This window comes from Ascaphus truei, chromosome 4, assembly GCF_040206685.1.
Source record: "Ascaphus truei isolate aAscTru1 chromosome 4, aAscTru1.hap1, whole genome shotgun sequence".
In the NCBI taxonomy this organism is placed as follows: Eukaryota; Metazoa; Chordata; class Amphibia; order Anura; family Ascaphidae; genus Ascaphus; species Ascaphus truei.
In genome coordinates this window covers 341,030,229-341,053,202 of record NC_134486.1, presented here as the reverse complement: position 1 = coordinate 341,053,202, position 22,974 = coordinate 341,030,229, and the positions used below count along the sequence as shown (strand labels likewise).

At 41.2% G+C, this 22,974-nt stretch overlaps 1 protein-coding gene across 2 annotated transcripts in view; it reads left to right on the top strand.

The window, feature by feature from the left end:
• Nucleotides 1–22,243, top strand: part of FAM83B (family with sequence similarity 83 member B) — a 65,195-nt gene extending 42,952 nt beyond the window's left edge. For both annotated transcript variants that reach the window (XM_075598160.1, XM_075598161.1), the window contains exons 3-5: nt 6,446–6,610; nt 18,875–18,999; nt 19,560–22,243. In XM_075598160.1, coding sequence (XP_075454275.1) covers nt 6,446–6,610; nt 18,875–18,999; nt 19,560–22,047 — 2,778 coding nt within the window. In that variant the 3' untranslated portion in view covers nt 22,048–22,243. The remainder of the gene's footprint in view (nt 1–6,445; nt 6,611–18,874; nt 19,000–19,559) is intronic.
• Nucleotides 22,244–22,974: the final 731 nt, after the last annotated feature.

Below are 22,974 nucleotides of genomic sequence, written 5' to 3'. Positions count from 1 at the left end.
CCCATACCGATGACTTTTTCTTGATGATTGAGGTTTCATGTACTGTATAAGGATGACAAAGTTGTTCCTGATATGGGATACATGTGTGAGGATAACAAAAAGTGTTCTTGATGATTGATGCTTGGTGAGTGATGATTCCCTAATGTTGACATTTCCGTTTCTTCCATTATTGTATATTTGAACTCTGCTGCTGAGGGGTTGAAATCTCACTGACACTTCACCTTACATTATAGCAGGTGTTTCTTCACATTTACTTTAAAATAAGTAAATATTACAATTTTGACCAGAAGAAATACAGGTCTGTGAAGACTTACTGTTCTCGGCACCAAGTCAAACCGCAATTGTCTTGGTGTCAGAGGATTATCGCTGTGGGGGGTCGATATATAAACATGGACCCCCCACAGCATGACTGCAGTAGTACTACTGTATATCCAGAACTTTAGCTCAGAAGACAGTATCTTGCTACATTTGTATGTTCTCAAACTTAAAGCAGTAATCCCACTACAGCTAAACCCCGTTATAACGCGGGTCTCGGGGTCCACCCCGAGACCACCGCGTTACTAACGGGGTCGCGAGAAAAAAAAATGGCCGCCGCGCTTTAGCGCATATTCATCCCGCGGGACAGGAGATGGGAGCGGGCATGTCCCTCCGCTCCCCGCTTCCCCCTGTCACCGCGGGACAGGCCGCGGGGCAGGAGATGGGAGCGGGGATGTCTCTCCTGTCCCCGCTTCCCCCTGTCACCTCGGGACAGGCCGCGGGGCAGGAGATGGGAGCGGGGATGTCCCTCCTGTCCCCGCTTCCCCCTGTCACCTCGGGACAGGCCGCGGGGCAGGAGATGGGAGCGGGGATGTCCCTCCTGTCCCCGCTTCACCCTGTCACCGCGGGACAGGCCGCGGGGCAGGAGATGGGAGTGGGGATGTCCCTCAGGTCGCCGCTTACCTCAGAACCATGCTGCCTGCATGGAGGTTGTAGCGGGGGGTTTCTTCTCCCCACCGCTGTCCCCGGTGCTCCCGCTGCCTGCGCGGGAGGAGGGGGGGGAGCGGGTGGTGGTGCTGGTCGCGGCCCGTCTGTGTAGAGTGAGAGAGTGTGTGTGTATGTATATATGGGAGAGAAAGTGTGTGTGTGTATATGGGTGTGTGAGTGTGGGTAAGTATCTGTGAGTGTGTGTAAGTGTCTGAGTGTGTGTGTAAGTGTGTGTAAGTGTGTGTGAGTGTGTGTGAGTGTCTGTGAGTGTGTAAGTGTGTGTGAGTGTGTGTGAGTGTGTGTGAGTGTGTGTGAGTGTCTGTGAGTGTCTAAGTGTGTGTAAGTGTGTGTAAGTGTGTGTGAGTGTGTGTGTGAGTGTCTAAGTGTGTGTAAGTGTGTGTGTGTGTGTGTGTGTGTGTGTGTGTGTGTGTGTGTGTGTGTGTGTGAGTGTGTGTGAGTGTCTGTAAGTGTGCGTGAGTGTGCGTAAGTGTGTGTGAGTGTGCGTGAGTGTGGTCAGTGTGTGTGCAGTGTGTCAGTGTGAGCAATGAGCAGTGTGTGTGCAGTGTGGCAGTGAGCAATGAGCAGTGTGTGTGCAGTGAGTGTGTGCAGTGTGTCAGTGTGAGCAATGAGCAGTGTGTGTGCAGTGTGCAGTGTGTGTGCAGTGTGGCAGTGTGAGCAATGAGCAGTGTGTGTGCAGTGAGTGTGTGCAGTGTGCAAAAAAAAAAATGTAAAAAATTTTTTTTAAAAAAATATTTTTTTTTTTTTTTTTTTTTTTAAACGGGAGCCACGGGAAAACCGCGTTATAACCGAATCGCGGTATAATGAGGCGCGTTATAACGGGGTTTAGCTGTATTTTGACAAGATTGGAACTGAATGTAATTTTCAGCTTTACAGAGCCCCCAATTACAGAGATACTTACCTGTGAGGTGTTACTTCCTAGTTTCTTAAAAGACTGTCCTAACCATTGCAGCTTTGTATTGGCTATTGGTCATAATGATACATTTCTAAAAATATATGCTGATTAAACTCTTCCTCTACTTTGAAGATCGGAGGATATGGAAAGGTATAGATATAAATAAATCACAATTATTCTGGGGCCTATGTGAAAGAGAGGGCTCACAATACTGTACTTCCTCCCAAGCCTAGCCCTACTGCTCCCTTCTCCATTACTATTGGCAGCATAATAATACACATAGTATCACAAGCACGCTGCCTAGATGTAACATTTTACTCCTCCCTCACATTCAAAATATAGCTAAAACCTGTTGTTTTTTCCTGCGTAACGTTGCAAAGATATGCTCTTTCCTCTGTCACTCTACTGCTAAAACTCTAATGCAGGCCCTTATTCTCTCCCGTCTCAACTACTGTAACCTTCTGCTTTCGGGCCTTCCTTCCTCTCACCTGTCTCACATACAATCTATCCTAATCGCTGCTGCCAAAATCACTTCACTCTCCTAAATCTGTCTTTGCATCTCTCCTGCTGAAATACCTCTCCTGGCTTCCTATTAAATTCAATATCACTTACAAATTGATCCACCTCTCTTTTAATGCTATACACGCTTCTGCCCCTCCTTATATCTCAGCCCTATTTTCTCACTATAAACCTGCATGACACATATGTTCTGCACAAATAAGCCTTCTTTCTACCTCTTTTGTATCCAAAATCCTCTTCCATCTAAAATATTTGTTGCTTACTGCCCAGACTTCTGTTGGGGCCTTCCCCTTGCAGACACACTTCATTCTTCCTACTTACTGTACCACTTAGATTGGGAGCTTTTTGGGGCAGGGACTCCATTTCCAAACTTTACTTTTATGTATTGTATGACGCAATTATTCCTATTCTGTCATCTGTATTACTGCTGTAAAGCACTGTCTTTAGCGCTATATAAATAAAGATTACATATGTACTAAGATTTTATTTGAAATGTTTCTGTACGTCAAAATTTGAATAAAACCACAAAGCAAACTCTCAGTTTTACACACCTGTAAGTCTAGAAAATGTACCATTAAATTGCTATACTCTCTACAGTGCTAATTGTAAGCCAAAATATTTGCTTATATGGTAATTGTTTGTTTACTTGAACTGATCCTTTACACAGTCCTGTTTCTCTTGGATGTGTCTTTGGGCTGTAATGAAATGTTGATGAAAGGGCTGTTTCCTGCAGCAAACATGTGCAGGATTCAAATATTTTGTGCACATTTTAATTAAATATAGCTCATAAATGTACCTGTATAGAAAAGAAAAGGAAACATAAGAAAACTTATACATTAATATTTGAACATGACAGGGTATATTTTATTTTATTATTTGAATTATTTAGTTGCCTCTTATGTTGGTCATGAACATAAAAAGGCTATACAGCAACACATTTATTCTCTACTGCGTGTCTTAACTTCTACTAGTGGGAAATCAAGCGGAGTTGCATACTGTAGCATTCAAAATAAATTCTCTCCCTGTGTTTGGACTGGAAAAATCCAACTCCCAGATCCATTTGATCTTGGGTTAGTTACTTTGGGGGCTATGTATCAAAAACTGTTTTGCAGTCAGGAAACATTGATACATGTAAATTCTATTGACATATGTACAGCATCGGTTTATACAATCAGCTGTAAGCCAAAATATAGTGTCAGATTTAAAGAACTTCTTAACTTTTAAAGCAGTATGAATGTGCAATTTTACCCTGTTAGCGGGATGTCAAGTTTTGCACTATGAATGTGCAAAAAGGCAGGTGCAATGTTACAGCTTGTTTTATTTTTGCAATTGATTCGTAAAGTGTAGTTTTTACACATTGATGTTATTTTAAAAAAATAAGCAGAAAACATATAATATTCTAAAAAAAAAATTAGATTTAGGAACATATACAGCAAAACTAGAACAAAAGATTTGCATACCTTTCATGAGATTATGGGCCTCATTCAGAGAAGGTTCATAAAAAAATCACCGGACCATTTAAATCACCCTTTTTATGAGTGTTGCTATTACGGTATTCAGAAAGCCTTCATTACCTGTCATAGCAAAATTCACAAAACGGGTGATAAGCCGGTAATCTGATGAACGACCCTCTGAAAAGGCCTTACCCGGCGCGTTGTATCTGCTGCAGAGAGAGCTGCTCTGAGAGAGCCGTCTCTCCCTGTGCAAATCTCGCCTGAACTTTATGTGTATAAATTTTAAGTTTGTTAATAGTTTAGATGAGCAGGGGGTCTCCTGAGCTGAACCGCATTGGTTTCAGCCTCAGGGACCCCCTACTTCCCGAGATACAGGCCCAGTTATGGGGGGCCAGTATCTCCTATGCATTTAAATGTCCGCGTCACGTGACCATGGGAATATCCGCTATGGTAATGAAGTTTACTGTAAATGCATTTTTATTGCACAGGATTCATACCAGGGGTCTCTGGTGCCAATATTAATGGATATCAGCTCCAGAGATTCCCGGCATCAATCCTATGCAGGAAAAATGCATTTTTTTTCTAAGTCCCATCTCGCCGCTTCTCTGCAGGTTTCCAACAACTTTAAGCCAACTTTTTCTGGCGTGAGAATTTTGTGATAAATGTGTAGAAAAGAGTTTGTAGTGGTATGAGCGCTCAAGCGCTGGATCCATAACGTGTAAATGCACTCAATATTATGAATTAACAGAAGAACAGGGCATGAGGCTAGTAGTACATAATCAGTAGAAATAGCAAATGTGACTCTCAAAAGGTATGAAGTCCATAAAGAGACACAGTAACCTGAATGTAAGAGTTAGTAGGCCCACTCCTACTCCTCAAGAGCCACTCCTCAAAACCTCGTTGGGATAGTTCAGGACCACTATTATAACACGAGAATCACTTGATACTGTATATGTTAATATATTCACATTTGTGATGTACCTCTGTCCTGTGCCTCCAGTTGGGCCTACTGCCAGTAATTAGATCAGAATAGACAACATAGGATTATGGTACACAGTCAAGAGAGTGGGTCAAAAAACTAGTATAAAAATTATTACATTATTAAGTCCATGTTAAAAAACCAGAGGTGTAGCAACCCTCCTACGCGTTTCGTTCGTGTTGCACTTTATCACTTTACCTTGATAAAGTGCAACACGCACAAAACGCGTAGCAGGGTTGCTACACCTCCGTTTTTTAACATGGACTTAATAAAGTAATAATTTGTATACTAGTTTTTTGATCCACGCTCTTGGCTGTGCTCCATATTCCTATTTTTTCTACATCTATAGATGATTCATTTTGGTATATTTGTCAAACGATCATTCACAGAAGGTACATTTGTGGTGCACACCACACTAATTTTATTTTTTATTATATGTGACTATATACAGTGAAACAACCGTGAAAAAATATATACTAAAAACTGACACGTGGTGCTGTGTTCTCTAATTACTGCTGCCTTGAAATATTTTAACCATGGCAATCAATTGTACACATATGTTGGTTCTGCACAGTAATGTGCCATTGGGGTGTAATACTGATGGTAGTTTTACCCTCCTGCTTGCTCTTTCAAGCTGGGTTCAGTTATAAACAGATATCTACAAATGTAGGTTGTTTGAATTATGTAACCATATATAATGCCAACAAGTGCCACTGCTTATCACATTGCATACATACACAGCTCAATAGCAAAAAACTGCATCCAAACACAAGCTAAGCCCATAACCATTAGAATCACCATATCCACGCATATATCATAATTGGTATAGGTTATAAATAACCTCTGTCAATAGCAGTCAACATGTTGAAAATAGGTGTTTGCAAGGTGGTGCTATTGCAGGGGATTCCCTATGCAGCTAAACTCACATATGAAAGCTGTTTACTATAAACAACACAGCTCCAACATCGCTGCAAGTTTAAGGCCTCGGCCAGGCTCCCTGCTTGCTCGCTGAGGCGCGTTGTTTTTGACGGTTGTTTCACTGTATATATTCACATATAATAAAAAATAAAATGAGTGTGGTGTGCACCACAAATGTACCTTCTGTGAATGATCGTTTGACGAAGTCAACCTTCCATTTATTTGTTAAAACTATTAACTCATGGTACATAGATAGCACCCATTTTTGTCAATATTAAGACTCATTAAAATAATAAATAAATAAAATAATTGTGTGAGTGGTGTGCTCTGTCTTCTGTAATTTATATTTTGGTATATTTGACTAATTTAGTGCAATTCATTTTTTTATATATGTTAGCTTGTTTATCTGCCATCTGCTAAGTACCATTATCATTATAGATATCTAATCGTTAAAATGAATAGTGGTTCTATTTGCAATTTAGTTTTTAAGCTGGGGAGAAACATACAGTATATTGTTCAACACAATTGATATTTCACAAATTGGACTTTACTCTCATTCAGCAAAAAGTAATTTTGTAATATATATTATAGATCATATATGTATATAGAACATAAATAGTTGCCTGTGATGCTGAAATATTGTTAGTTATATAGACATATCCTATCATGATGATACATATGTTTTTTACTTTATTACAGGTAATTGCCATTGTTATGGACATGTTTACTGATGTGGATATTTTGAAAGAACTTGTGGAAGCATCAACTAGAGGAGTCCCGGTCTATCTTCTCCTTGATGATATAAACTTTCCTAATTTTCTGAAGATTACTGATAAACAGGGAATACAAGTGCAGAGGCTCAGGGTAAGAATTTTTTTCTTATAATGGCACTTTATCATTTCTATAGAAAAAGCACTGGCTGGCGTACATGACGGTAGTGACCGGAAGTGATGTCGGAGGGTGAAGACGGATACGGAGATGATCAGAGGCGTGGTGGGACGTGGTAGCGGTGAGATCGTGATTGACTTAATAGAAATATAGCCTGTTATACCTTGCCTTTTGATCACTTACACAGTGTAAGCCTCCATTTGTGAGTTTGTCTTATAAATGTATTTTTTAAGTTCATCTGCACCATGGCTCTGTCTTTCTGTCTTTGACATCTAAGTGACTACATGCATCATACCATCCAGAGACAACATTACCACTGTTTGGATTTCTGCTTTAATATTCTTGCTCCATTGTGAGTAGGAAATGTATAGTCCCCTTTTTTTCACTTTTTTTTATTATTGTTTTTTGCAATATTCCACTATGTGATTTTTCGTTATTACATGGCTTTCACCACTGCTCCCCTGTGGTTTGGAGAACATTATCATTTCTACTACATTTGTATTTATTGTTTGATACAAAGATAGACAGTAATATTTTTTTCTTAAATCCTCCTTAATTAATTAAATAAACAAACAAAAAATATTATCAATTTATAAATCATGCAATGATCTCTCTCTTCTCAGTTTTTTTTTTACTGAGGTTTCAATTGTATGCTAAGCTGCTGTGATCTCTGTTGACATAAAATATTTTTTTTAAACTTTAATATAAAATTGAAGAAAGGGGTCTTCGGAGCTGAACCCCTTTAATTTTATTTATAAATACATTTCATATTGAATTTCTTTAGGCGAGTGCTGCAGATTCCTTTATATACAGTATATATCAATATATATATAAATGCAAAAAAAAATGCTGCCTCTTTAAAAAGAGAACACGAAGAGAACAGAACCCCAATGGAGAGCACTCAATCACTTTATGATCACAGATATAACAGTGGAAATGGGAGTGTTATGTAAAATGTAGTGAGGAGTGAATATGATTAAAAAACTTTAATGGGAGTTATACTCAAGTAAAATAAATAGAACGCTAAGGTATCCAATGAAGTGAGACTCAATAATGAGCCCAAAAAGCAGCGAAATATTAAAATCAGCTGGATACAGAGCATAACATATGTGCTGCCCTCCTGTAAATGATGCATGATGCAGATGTAACGGTATTTCTGACTTAGCCTGACCCACCCAATCTCACATTGGCCCCTGTGGTCTAACCGGTCCCCATTACAGTGTGGTAGTGTCTGGTGGTGCACCTGTTGGCAACAGGACTCCTGAGTCTCCCGCATGATGGTGTGTGGGGAGGACCCGTCCAGACAGGCAGCTGAGGTAGTGTGCTGAGTCCTACCTAGCTCCAGTGCAGCGCCTCCACCTCATCAGGGTCCCTTCGGTCACTTGGGGATGGTCCCGACGAGGAACTCCTCGGTGGTGCTCCTCTCTGTACATTCACTCCACACACGTACACGAGAGGTTGTTCGAATAAGAGCATCTTTATTGATTGAGGTGGGCTAGCTGCCCCACGCAGTAGAATCTCTAGCCACTCATCTTGAGTCAATGCTTCCCTTTGAAAGGTCAGCTCTCCTTTAATAGGGATTCCCTATCCCAGCCGGGATATCTCTACCCTGTGCCAGGTCCCTGGACACAGTCTCCTTGCAGCTACTATAACATAACCAGTAACTCAGACTAGGATTGAAACTTGAACTCCTCCTCCTCTTAGCTGAACTTGTACTAGAACTACTTTTTGACACAGTGCTGTGCCTTATGTACACTCTGGAAGCTGACACACCTCTGACATCACTAACCATGGAGTCAGAGCATGTGACCACTCCCATCCATACACAGGGCACCCCACCAGGGTGTGAGGGCAAACCTCCATAATTACTGCTGGCATGCCCACAACTTACCAGGCCTTACTGTCAGCAGGAGAGATGACTGTAGCCATTTTACATGACGCTACATTCTCCCCCTGGTGAATCCCATCGACCTCGCTGGGACCTAAATTTGTTTACCCTTTTCCAGGAAGCACTGAAACACAAAACATAATTAGAACATCTTACAAATTTTCATAATGCATACAGAACAATTTCTACAGTACACTCCGCCAAGCCCGCCCCGACCAGCAGCCACGAACCCGCGTAATACATAGTACCTCCTAAAAGTAGTGACTGGGGTCAGGTTTTCTTACCTCCCTACCACCCATATCCAGGACCGTAACATAGTAATGTCTCGGCAGTCCCCGCTCGGGCCTATAGGTCACCTTATGTTTGTAGATGTTCCTTCCTATGCCCCATATGCGTACTAAGTGCTCTATCCGCTCCTCGGCCTTCTTCCCTACCACTGCACTTCCCCTTCCGACTAAGTACATTTCAATGGCCTCCCTAAGCCACTTCCCTCTGTTTTCCTCTATTTCGTCCATGAGAGGCTCAGGGACATACGGGTACTCCAACCCGTGGGATGACTTATAACGAGCCATGATGGCCCGCTCGGCCCTACTTATCCTGGTCAGGTCAGCCCTACCGGCCCTCCCAGGTAACACCCATGATAGGGGCTCATCAGGGTCCACGGGATCTGACAGGATGCTGGGACCCATGGGTTCTATCTCCCTATGCTCGATCTGCAGCCATCGCTCCTGCAACTCTCTATCCCTTTGCTCAGGGGTGAACTCTCCCGCAGCCCACCAGTAATCCACTATATCTTCTCGCCGGATGAGGAACCGAGTGCGGTCCATCCATGCGGAGTACCCTTCAAATAGTGGGGCCCACCAACGGTGCTCTCTGAATTTGTGTGACTCCCCTGAATCACTATCATCCTCCAGGGAAAATACCCCTGATGTCCGTGCCGATCGCGGTACAGACCACCTGTAAGATCCCGGGGCCTTTTTCACTGGGTCGGGAGCTACAAGGGGCAACCACCGGCCTACCGCGGCCACTCTCAACTCTCCCCCCCCCGAGAAGTGCCTTCCGTAGCGCAACTGCGCTGTCTCCCCCCAGTCCATTTCACCTCCTCTTTCAAGGGTATGTCCACCGATTCCAAGCTAGGCGGGGATCCCGTGGAACAGGTGACAGGGGCAGGGGTTTTATCTAGGGCATGGGATGGGGCATAAGGGCAAGTGATGGGACCCCACGGGGTTACGACCCGTTCCCGGCTGTCCATAGACTAGTCCAATGAGGACATCTCACCCTCCTCAGTCCTCGGATCGCCCACCCAACTCCTGGGCCTTTGAGGTGATCGGGGACCTTCCCCCGATCGCCGAAGCGTCGCTGCGTCGTTCCCAGCGGTTCCGCCGTCGCCACCGGAAGTGATGTCCTCCCTGGAACCGGAAACGCCGCCATCTCGGGTCGGATCCCCATTCGGGATCTCTTCTTCGATGACGACATCCGGAAGCTCCGCCGTCGTCTTCACCGGAAGTGATGCCGCCTCTCCACGTGCGTCTCATGCCTGGCACGGCCCTTCCTCCGCTGCGCTGTCTGCCGGGACAAGGTAAGTGATGGGGCTGCTTCTCTTACCAGTCCACAGGGGCGTTGGCGTCTCTCTCCCGTTGCCGCCAGGTCCTGGGACGGCGGGACTCCGTCTCTCGGCTCGCCGATCTGCGGGGGACGCCCTATTCTCCAGACTGCCACTCACCCCACAGGGTGTCATCCGTCCTGGGTCCCTCTTGGATCCCGATTTCGCCACCGCTAGTTCATGGAGATCCTCGTCGGAGTAATATCCCTTCCCTGATCTCGGGGTCACCGAGCGTGGCGAAAGTCTTTTCTCTGCGCGGTCGGGGGGTGACCCGACCGTCTCAGTTGCTACTGACCCAGCCGACTTAGTCGACTCCAGCCCCCTTTCTCCGGGACTCGCACGGCTGATCCACATTGCTCCAGGGGACTCGGCGGAGCGCCTAGCCGTATCCCCCGGGGGGTCAGCAGGTTGGATAGGTATAAATGTGGGCATGGGCCACAAATATAATGTCCCGCAATGTGGGCAACGTGCCGCCGTGTTGACAGTGCCTCCGGGCAGCCCGCATTGTAGGCAGAGCCCGACCACCATCTCGGTATTTGCCACCCTTACTACTAGTAGCCCGCCGGGTACCGAGTAGGGCTGGGTGGAGACCATCGTGCCCACAGTGGAGGAGCAGGCCATTCTTTTAGTAGGGACCACTTTCAGTATGGGTCTCTCCAGGTCAGTGGTTCCTCGCAACTGACCGGTAGAAGCTTCTGGGCCAGCCACTTCCTGCTTCGGCTCCTCCTTCCGCTGGCATAGCTGGAACCCGCCCCCAGGGGTTGCAATTATGGGCGGATCCCACAGGGGAATAGCATGCCCCTTAATTAAGGCCGCGCCTTTCTCAGTCCTGGTGGGCGCGGTCTGCGTTTTCGCGCCAATTTCCTCATCAGAGTAGGATTCTTGGGCCGCGGCTAGTTCCCGCCTTCTCCTAGCTGCTGCTTTTCATGCAAAATATCCCTCCTTTTTGCACGTTACCTCCGCGGCCGGAACTACTTCTTGTAGTGGCGCCGTCTGGATATCAGTCCCTGGGCCCAGTGGGTGCATTCCCACAGGCCATAGTTGAAAGTCACTCCCCCTGGTGGAAATCAGGGGAGGGTCCCATAAACTAAGCGGTTGACTCAGCACAGGGGCCGAGTGAGTCACTGTCCATGAAGGCGCAGCCATAGCTTTCGCGCCATGCCCCCCATCAGGGCGGGGCTCTGCTGTTCGCGCCATTCCCGGCCAGCTCTTTGCAAGTTCTGTATCAGCCATTTTCTCTGCGAATGGCCCATGCGGTCTCCCTAGCAAGCGGGAGCCGCCATTTTGGTTGGCTTTTAAGCCCGAAATGTCAGTTTGTTTGCTCTCCTCGCGGGGTTCCCCCCCAGTTATCACAATGTCCTCACACTTTTCAAGGGTGGCTCCTCGGTGTCCCAGACAGGATAAAAACGGGGCAGCCACGGCCTTCGCTCCACTCCAGAGCAGATTAGTTAAAGACAGCTCAGCGACAGTTTGCTCTTCAGTGGGGCGCACGCCACGGGTGCCTTCCCCATCTGCCTCTGGTCGCCATGTTGGGCTCTCCGCACCACGCGGATCCTCCATTCCTTGGGTTGCCATGCTCTCGTACCAATTATCGTACATGGGGCTCCGCTCTGCGGGGCAGCCACCACACCAGTACAATAAGGATTGCTCAGATGCACCACCACATGTGTACCTGATCTAGGCTGGACTCATGTGCACTACCTCAGGCTAGGCTCACTCTCTCAGTGTCTGCTGTAACTCCTTCCTCCCAGTCTGTGCTCCCTATGGTAAGTGTCTGGAATGGGCTAGAGTACTCTGGCTCTGCAATGCAGTACTTGGGGCGTCTACCTCTCTTGGTCAGCCTAGCGCAGACCCTCTCCAGGATTCCTGACCATGTTAACAGGCTATCCCTTCTGGCGTCCTACCAACTAGCACTACCTCAAGGTGACTCGGTCAGCTATAGCCCGGCTCCAAACCCCTCACTCCTTTCAGGCCCCTAGGTCGGCCCTGCGAACTGACAATATCCCGTCAGCCCCCTGACCACCCCTAGGTCCGTCCCTACGTAGCACAGAGTGGCAGCAGACTCTCTCCCTGTTTCCCAGTGTGCCTAGCTAGAGCCTGTCCTGATGACAGATCTGATCTCAGCAGCTCTCCTCCAAATGTAACGGTATTTCTGACTTAGCCTGACCCACCCAATCTCACATTGGCCCCTGTGGTCTAACCGGTCCCCATTACAGTGTGGTAGTGTCTGGTGGTGCACCTGTTGGCAACAGGACTCCTGAGTCTCCCGCATGATGGTGTGTGGGGAGGACCCGTCCAGACAGGCAGCTGAGGTAGTGTGCTGAGTCCTACCTAGCTCCAGTGCAGCGCCTCCACCTCATCAGGGTCCCTTCGGTCACTTGGGGATGGTCCCGACGAGGAACTCCTCGGTGGTGCTCCTCTCTGTACATTCACTCCACACACATACACGAGAGGTTGTTCGAATAAGAGCATCTTTATTGATTGAGGTGGGCTAGCTGCCCCACGCAGTAGAATCTCTAGCCACTCATCTTGAGTCAATGCTTCCCTTTGAAAGGTCAGCTCTCCTTTAATAGGGATTCCCTATCCCAGCCGGGATATCTCTACCCTGTGCCAGGTCCCTGGACACAGTCTCCTTGCAGCTACTATAACATAACCAGTAACTCAGACTAGGATTGAAACTTGAACTCCTCCTCCTCTTAGCTGAACTTGTACTAGAACTACTTTTTGACACAGTGCTGTGCCTTATGTACACTCTGGAAGCTGACACACTTCTGACATCACTAACCATGGAGTCAGAGCATGTGACCACTCCCATCCATACACAGGGCACCCCACCAGGGTGTGAGGGCAAACCTCCATAATTATTGCTGGCATGCCCACAACTTACCAGGCCTTACTGTCAGCAGGAGAGATGACTGTAGCCATTTTACATGACCGCTACACAGATATATCTATATATGTCACCTGTCTGCAAATGGAGATGAAGAGAGCCGAGCCACTGGTGGAAGCTCTAAGTACAGCTAATGCTTGTATTGGCTCTCTCACACATGCATATCCCTGATGGTAAGCCTGCCCGTAAGATAGTGTGGCTAGGAAGTGATACAGTGGGTCAAACAATGTGACCAAAACAAACAGTGTAAGTGTCACTGTTGGCCTGAATACACAAATAGCGGTCTTGATTAAGGTACAGTCTAAATATGACTGGTCCAAAATCTCTATGTGACCTGATAGCCTATAGTATGTGCATCATTTTAACACACATGGTGTCTAGGCTGTAGCTGGAGCGCGCACTCACGGGAGTGAGCTGGGTGAATCAGCTGACCAGCATATCTTGATGTAAAAGTAGTCAAACATGGATTAAGTGCTAACCTAAACATGGTGAGCCCAAAATCACTGTGGCCAATACGGGCAGGTATAGAACTAGAACAGCAGTGCACAAGTAGTGCCTGCTTAAACTGAATATCCCACAGTGCCTATGATAGACACGGTATCCGGCAGTGATACAGCAGCCCCAGTGGTAACGCTTAATAGCAGTGCACAAACTTGCTAGTGCTGGGTGCTTAGAGTAAAGACCGGTGGTTGCTGCTGTAATTTAAAAACAATTGAACATGCTAATGCACACACATAGCTCCCTGCAGAGAGCTAGTGGAAGCGGTCACGCTCCGATCACGAGTACTAGTCCCGCCCCTCTGACGTGATGATGTCACATGTCGGGTGATTTTAATATTTCGCTGCTTTTTTGGCTCATTATTGAGTCTCACCTCATTGGATACCTTAGCGTTTTATTTATTTTACTTGAGTATAACTCCCATTAAAGTTTTTTAATCGTATTCACTCCTCACTATATTTTACATAACACTCCCATCTCCACTATTATATCTGTGATCATATAGTGATTGAGTGCTCTCCATTGGGGTTCTGTTCTCTTCGTGATCCCTTGGTTTATCACCCCAGATTGTAGCACCATTACCACCTTCTTAGCAGTAGCGAGGGTTTCCCTCCCCCTTCCCCAGCCCCCTTTTCCCCTCTCCTGAGCTCTTTAAAAAGAAGCAGTCACTCCTAGGATAAAAGTGAATTTAGGAATGATATCTTTAAAAAAAAAAAAAGAATGGTACAAGTATACACTATGTAATTTTTATCTGTGTTAACATTTGTAGCCTTTGGAATGTTTTACAATCTTTGTTTATTGCTTTTTAGTGATAAGACTGTCACAGTCTTCAAAGCAAACATGTACATTGTGTTCTTTTTTGTTCTTTCTTTGCCACATAATCATGTTGTCCTCAGGACCAAGAAAACAACTAAGTTACAGTTACTTTAATGGTGATTTGATCTTTTCAAGAAAATCAATTAAACTGACAAGTTGTTTATTTAATCTTTTTTTTTTTTAATTGCTTTGTGGCATTCTCCATTTAATTTTAACTCTCATGAAAGTATTTCCAGAATGAAACTACATCATTTAAAAAGGGTAACATTTCTAAAAACAACAGATTATTTCAGAATGGTAACAAGCTACACAACATTTTTCTATCTGTGCGTAGGTTTTACTGGCTATGCACTTCTTTAACACAGGCTGTGCTGAAAAGCTGTTTAATGAGGCAGGGGTACATGTTAAAATGGATTGATCATCAGGGTCAATGTTAATTTGATTTGAAGCCAAAAGTTACAGTTTGTGCTCATTTGCATGTAATTTCCCAGAATCCCTAGCTGCAGTGCAAGCACTGTATGCTAGGGGATTATGGTTAAAAGCAGGGTTGCAGACTTGTCTGAGATATGGGAAGGTGTTCACAAGTGATATTTTTTTCATTCTATGGTGAGTAGAACAGAGTGCGACTACTTAATGGGTAATTTCTCACATATCAATCTGATCAATTCATGCTGAGTATTTCCCAAATAATTATAATTAAAGCAACTGTCAGATAAATATATAAATGGCACATTTTACTTTAGCCAAGGAAAGTGGTACATTATTATATTTATGCAATCTAAATAAGATTAGGGTTTTCAGTCAATATATTTATTAAGTGCAGATGCTTGTAAAATTGCATAGGAGCAGGGTTTGCTCTGTGCATGCACTATACAAGACAATCAGATAGATAGAATGACACTGCAAACTTTTCCCAATAAAATTCAAATGTACACTACCTCATTATGTTATTAATTGTTCACTAGTGGAGGCTGAACTATTTTACAAACATCAAGTAATATGACGAGTGCCTATGTATAAAATGCCACATACCCTACAGTATGTATCTTTAAAAAAATCTAAATAATAAATAGTTAAAAAAAAATTTTTTAAACAGCTGCAAAAAAAATCTAGCTGAAAACAATTGGCTCATTTCTTATTAATAAACTTGATTCTGCTATTTTGCACTTACTCTAGTGTGAAAAAGTCCACCCTAGATTCTAATAATGTTATGATCACATTTTGCCTTATGACCACATCCCTCAACCTCAGGAATGTTTGATTTTAAAATGTGATTTATCTGTAACATATTTGTGATAAAAAAAGGCACTTGAAAGAAGGATTGGTTCTATGTATATGGACTAAAGTGATGCGTTATCCCAGCCATAAAAACAGCATCAGATGTATGAAAGAAAAAAAAATCCCTTAGAATTCATTAGTATTTTTTTAAATCCATTTCAACCATTTTTTTGGTTCCAGAGTAGCACTGGTCATGATACAGAATTATGTGTATTTTTTTTATTTATAACTGGTATTAGTAAATATAAATTATTGGTGTAATATTATTAATAATAGCTGCACTAAGAAAATAATAATTTTTTAACCTACATAACGAAACAAACCTACTGCATCAAATACATTTTTGGATTTCATACAAAGCTGTCGCTTTGAATGAAATCCAAAAATGTATTTGATGCAGTAGGGTTGTTTCATTATATATGATGATGAGGATATATGATGATGTATGATGTATGATTATATATGATGATGTTTCATCATCATTCTGCGCTAAAACAACCAAGAGGTTTTTTTTAGGGTTTACCACATGTTGAACTTGGGGCTTGATTTTGACGCACTTTCAGCTAACATTATGTTTTAGAATATACCATTAATATATGCACAACAAGTCAATTTGTATGTGCAAAAAAAAGAAAAAAGTACCCGATGTTTCGGGTAAAAACTGCCTTTTACCTTGATAAAGGGCAATTTTTTGCCCAAAATGTCGAGACTATTTCACCATGGTTGTAAAACATACAATTCTTGTCCAGCTAGTCATGGCTGATTGGAGGGTGGCAACCTCCTTCCTAATTTAAGCTCACCCCCTCCCACATTTAAATGGTTATGGGCTCACTCCATAGCATCTTCCACTCAGGGGAACTTGCCTGCTTGCAGTTTGGCTGTGACATCTCTAATACAGAGTGCTTTTCCTGGTAATGTACAGGTTAATAAAAGCTTCAGTCAGACTTAGAACTTTGCAACTAATATTGACAGATTTACTATAAATCATATTGATAGATTTACTATAAATCATATTGATAGATTTACTATACTATAATTCATTCTTTCTGTTATTACACAGGTTATTAAGAATTTATATTAGCGTTAGGGACCCCTGATATGTGGTCTGCCGTGGCGTTGGCTCAGGGGCTTACAACAATTTTGGCCAAAAATGTCAAACTAAAAGACCATTTTACTTATTAGATATTTATACATATATATTTAGGCACTGTAACGTGTATGAGTCTCACTGGATGTGCTAAAACTGAGCTTTGTCTGTGTTTTATGTTCTGTCTCTGGTTTTAAATATTTATCCCATGGTGTCAGCCTTTCACTTTCATTATTTGTGGTAAGGTTTTTGACCTGTATATTACATTTTGATATTACATGTATTCTGAGCATTTGAGTCTTGTACTGTGATCTCACTGCAGTGCTTAATTGGATTCAATATACCTTTAAAATATTTATTGAGTGCCTTGGTATTTTTTGGACTGTTTATTGCTCATTCTTCCATATTTACAGTATTTTAGGGTATGAATTAGAGATACCACATTGAGCAATCTTTAATTTATATATTTGTCTTTTTTAGATTTGTTCCTTTACATTACCTGTAATGTTACATCTTATTTCTTATATTTTTATTGATACACCACAAACAATATATGCAGTACTTAAAAAAAAAGTGACAATAGCATATAGGGAATTATATCTGTGGCGCTCAACACTGTAATTATCAATACAATTCTGATAGGTAATTAGAAATATACAACCAGAGCCACGGAAATCGCCCGTCCAAATGGATGCTCCACGTGATAAGGGTGAACATGTAAATATAAAAAAAATATCAAATCATAGCATAATACTGTATAACATATAAACAAACAAACAAACAACATACAACACTTAACAGATGCTGAAAACAACAGGTGACTACTTACAATAGCATTTAATACGGCATATCATTAATATCATAAAATACACTAAATACACATAAAATAGCACATAAAAACATGTATAAGGTTCAGGCAAGATTCTCCAACTCGGGTTATAAGAGGGGATACTCTTTAAATTATCCATTGCCTGAAACCATCTTGTTTTCGGTAAGCAGGTACCCCCACCCGAGTTGGAGAATCTTGCCTGAACCTTATACATGTTTTTATGTGCTATTTTATGTGTATTTAGTGTATTTTATGATATTAATGATATGCCATATTAAATGCTATTGTAAGTAGTCACCTGTTGTTCTCAGCGTCTGTTAAGTGTTGTATGTTGTTTGTTTGTTTGTTTATATGTTATACAGTATTATGCTATGATTCGATATTTTTTTTATATTTACATATTCACCCTTATCACGTGGAGCATCCATTTGGACGGGCGATTTCCGTGGCTCTGGTTGTATATTTCTAATTACCTATCAGAATTGTATTGATAATTACAGTGTTGAGCGCCACAGATATAACTTTTTTCCATTTCCATAACCTGACTGGGGGTCAGGGTTATATCATAGGCTGCCATTGTACTGTGGGATATAGCGCGACCTAGTTGTTTTCTCCATATAGGTAATTATGATACAATAAATGAAACAAACATATAATCAGAAAGTAGGAAAGGAAATCTCTGACCTGGAGAGTTTACAATCTAAGTATTTTGTGACGAGACTTACAGAGACAGCAGATGAAGGAAGTAAGAACATTACATGACAATGCTTAACCATGAGTGTGAGGGAGTTTCACAGGTAAGCGGCTGTGACAGGATAAATATGTGGTTCCATTTACTGTGATGGAAAAATTTGCTTATGAGCCAGGTTTAGGAGGAAATATGAGTGCTTACATATGCTATACAGTATATGTCTATTTCACAATGGCTTGTTCTGGGTCTTTGTTGTTTTAATTTTCATAGTCGATTCAATTAACAATATTCAGACTACGATTATGTAATACAGTACCTGACACAATGTATACTATAGTTTTTTTAAGGAGATATTTTTTCTGATTGTGTATGCAACTTGTATCTTTTGTTGGATTTTTTTCATTTTCATGATGCACTATTTTTATGTACTGTAATCCTAAATTGTTTAAATAATGTCCACTGTCTACCTTTCTTTTATGTTTTTCGTTTTGAAATGATCTGTATTTTATCTAAGATAAGTGAACTAAATGTTAAAATGCTAATAGTATCTATAAAATCACGAATGCAGAAAGTAAATACTGTACAGTATACTGAAAAACCAAAAAGCAGATATAACATGAGACATTCTACAAATTTGACATTTATACTTTTCTTTTGCAGAACATGAGAGTAAGGACTGTCAAAGGCCAAGACTATTCTTCCAAATCCGGTGCAAAGTTCTGTGGAAAAATGGAACAAAAATTTCTACTGGTTGATTGTGAGAAGGTTATGTATGGTACCTATAGGTAAGACTAACTTTTTTTGTCATATCTAAACAATATTGATTCATAAGTCTATTAAGTAATTCAAGAATGTATTCTAATTATTAATGTAGTTCTGTTAGGCATACTAAATCTGATGGCTGAATAATAAATCAGATAAATGGAATTAGACATTATTAAGTATGGAAGGGAAGGATATTGTATGTTGCATCTTTAATTATACTTTTCAAGTTTGAAATATAAATTGGAAAGGGAAAAGCAAAATGTACTTTTTTTAATGGGTACCTAAAAAAATTAGACTTTTTTCATCAATAGATATTGCATTGTAAAATTTAGAGAAAAGAGAAAGCTCTATCCTACCATAAAAACCTTTTATATACGAGGCAAATAATTTCAGGCAAAAATAACAAATGCCACTACTTATGAAAAATATCAAGACTTTAGAAGCCCATAAGATAATAGCTGAATGTACTTTAGGTGATTATAGATTTGTCCCATAACTTTATTTTAAAAATTGGAGAATTTAATATACATTTAAACATGCGTATTACTACAGCTAAACTGTAATTTATTATGTTTTCTAGTTTTATGTGGTCATATGAAAAGATCCACTTAAGTATGGTGCAAGTTTTGACTGGAAAACTAGTGGAATCCTTTGATGAAGAATTCAGAACACTATATGCTCGTTCATGCATTCCTACTGCATTCGGCCCTGAAGAATCCTCGACAGGGAAAAATAAAAAAATTCCCTTGGAAAATGGAACATATCAAAGTTCAATGCCTTCTTTAGTGTCTGCCTCAAGCCAAAGGAGCCTGTTTGGAAGAAAAGACCAGATACACACATTAGATTCAAGCTACCTAAAAACACGAAATAGATTTGCAACCAATGAAGATGAGAAATATGGCATGAGAAGTCTAACATATAGGCCTCACAACCAAATAGGTTTTAATGTTCAAAATAAAATTAACCACTTCCAGCAATTTGAACGAAATGACAACTGGAAGAGACATAGCTATGCTGCTGGGGAAAAGCCTGAGTCATCTCCTTATCTGTTGCTTAACAGAGCTGCTAACAACCGAACTAACAATGCACCCATTAACTGGAACAGGCAGCCAGATGTTGCAAGTATTGGGTCATCATCAAGAGGGGGCTATTCTTGTAATTACAATGGGTCTACAGAAAGTTTTGCAACCCGGTTGTCACAAAGACGGGTACCAAACCTTTCTGAAAAACATTCAAGTGTACGAAGATCTTTTCATGGAACAGATAGCCACGTCCGATCCATACAACAAAGAATGCCAACCCTTGAACATACCACTAAGTCCTTCCTTCGAAATTGGCGAATTGAATCATACTTGAATGATCACTCTGATATCCCTCCTGATTCACATGGATCTATTGGGGACAGATATGAAGTTCATAATGGAACTGAAAACATAATTGAGAATCCTATGTACACCCAGTCCCGACTTCGCTCATCACTGGTATACAAACCTATCTTGTCTGAACAAAAAGAAGCTAAAAGTTACACTACCAACTCTTCACACTCAAACTCTACTATAGTTGATTCGCAGGGAAGCCTCACACCAAAAGGATCCTCACCACAAAATATGATGTACTCAGGGTCTAAAGATGGCAATCATTTTACACATTATGATACAAAACACTTATCTCCTCATGATGCATTAAAAAGGCATAGTCTGCAAATTCCAGAAGGTCCACGAGCTGGTTTAAATTACAACACGAATAAAGGCCCATCAAGTTACTTGTACACCACGCTTTGCACAAACCGACAATCAGATAGTGTTAGAAAACAGCAAAATGAAAACATCCTAAAGAGGCGTAGCTTGCCCCTATTTGAACATCGAAAGGTAAATGTAGATCAAAGTATCAACATACCACCAAATTACATTTACAATTCATTAGTTAGGAAACAAGCAGAAACTCCCAGGTTGCATCAGGATACATCACATTTGAACAACACACAGAATTTAGAAAGCAGCTTACAAAATGTGGATGAACATGTGAACAGTAAATCAGAAGATTGTGTTGTTACCAATAACTTATCTGGAGAATATTTAGCTGGAGCCAAGCAAGAAGACCACAGCAAAGAGTGGCCTGCCAAGAAAGAAAGTAAAGGTTCTCCCAGTTTTCTTAAAAAAGGATCTAAAAAACTTAAATCACTACTTAGTCTTACACCTGAAAAAAAAGAAACCCTGTCTAAAAATAAAGCTCCTGCTTTTTATAGGATGTGCAGTAGTTCTGATACATTAATTTCTGAAGATGATGACCAACAAAATCCCCAAAAATCAGACTCAAAAAATGATGCCTCACCAAGACGGGAAAAGACAACTCTATCTACTTCACAAAATAGCCTTAATAAAAGCAAAGAAAATGTTAGTCACAGCCCTATTAAGTCCCTCAAGTCTGTCTCTGATGAAGACAGTAAATTAAGTTCTTCTCCTGCCCTGAGTATTATTGAAAATAAATTTTTAGAAAACACAGGAGATGCATCTGCACCACGATTCAATACTGAACAAATTCAATATCAAGATGCAAAAGCTGTTACACAAAATATCCCGTATGGAAGGGCCCAATCCTCTGTAATTCAACAAATACACCTGAGACCTCAGACAGAGATATTACATAGGGAAATGTCCCAGAGAGAGAAACAACACACTGAGATGCCACCAATGCTACAGCGAGAGATGCAACTCAGGCACTCACAACATAGAGAGATGCAACAAAAAGAGCTACAGCATAGGGATATGCACATGCAACCCATACACCAAGATGACTCTAACCGCTCTCGATTAGGTGAAAGACGAGTGTATAGTCGTTTTGAGCCGTTCTGCAAGCTACAAAATACTATTCCATCAACAAGTAGTGTACAAAATAATAATACCACACAGATTTCAGACTTTAAAAGTAATACTTTGGGACGTAATTATACCAGACCAAATCATAGCATGAGCTACAACTCCTCTGTTTATAGCACTATGCAACCCAATGAAAATAAATTTGGAAGATTCATGCAAAAATTTGGAAATTTCATTCACAAGAAACAATAAAGAAAGTTGGATTGTTGGACTGTCAACTTTTTTCGTGAAAAAGAACAGAGTGCTATTTAATAGCAAAATATGGTAACATAGAAATGCGCTGTGTATTAGAATTTTAAGGATATTGTACAAAATGATGTGTTTTTCATAATAAAATTGTATTCATTATCGTATTTTTTTTGACTGTATATAAATTTTATCTGCTTGACACAGTGTGGTGTATTTTATTAGTCATTTATTCTCTATTCTCTATCAAATTCCATGGAGAATGATTATTTGTCAAATCAAACAATATATTTTGTAAATAGAGAATGGTGAACGTTGCTAGAGAAAGATAAACTACTCCACTTAGTATTCAGAAATAAGCTGCAAAGATAGAGGGTAAGTGAGAAAAACATCACATCATTGTTAGTAACCAGTGGACCAGAAAATAAATGGTTTCTTATATTAAACTAAAGACTGTATATTTTGACCCTGTCAGGGTCTTGCATTGCAATAACCGTATGGACCAGCCTGTGCTACTGTAAAAGGACTAATGGGACCCTCCATTACTCACATAATTATTTATCCAATAATCCTACCCATAACATATTATCTGAGTCATTGAACATGATAATGGGCTCTTTGTATTTGAATTGTAATGACTACTCTACACTATATTTTGATGGTTTGTATCTCTGAGAATTACAAAGATCATGCAAGCTTTGTAAAACACAGTGATTGTTACTGCACTTTTCTCACTTAAAATTCAATATTTTTATATTTACAAATATTATTCATAAATGTGTTGTTATTATCAATTTAAAATACAGTACACGTCTAGATGAACAGCATCTAAGCAAAACAAGACTACAAATGAACTACTTATTTTGTTAAATAAAGTCACAACATTAATCAAAATAGCCATGCTATCTGGGGTTTTGTTATAATGAGTGGATC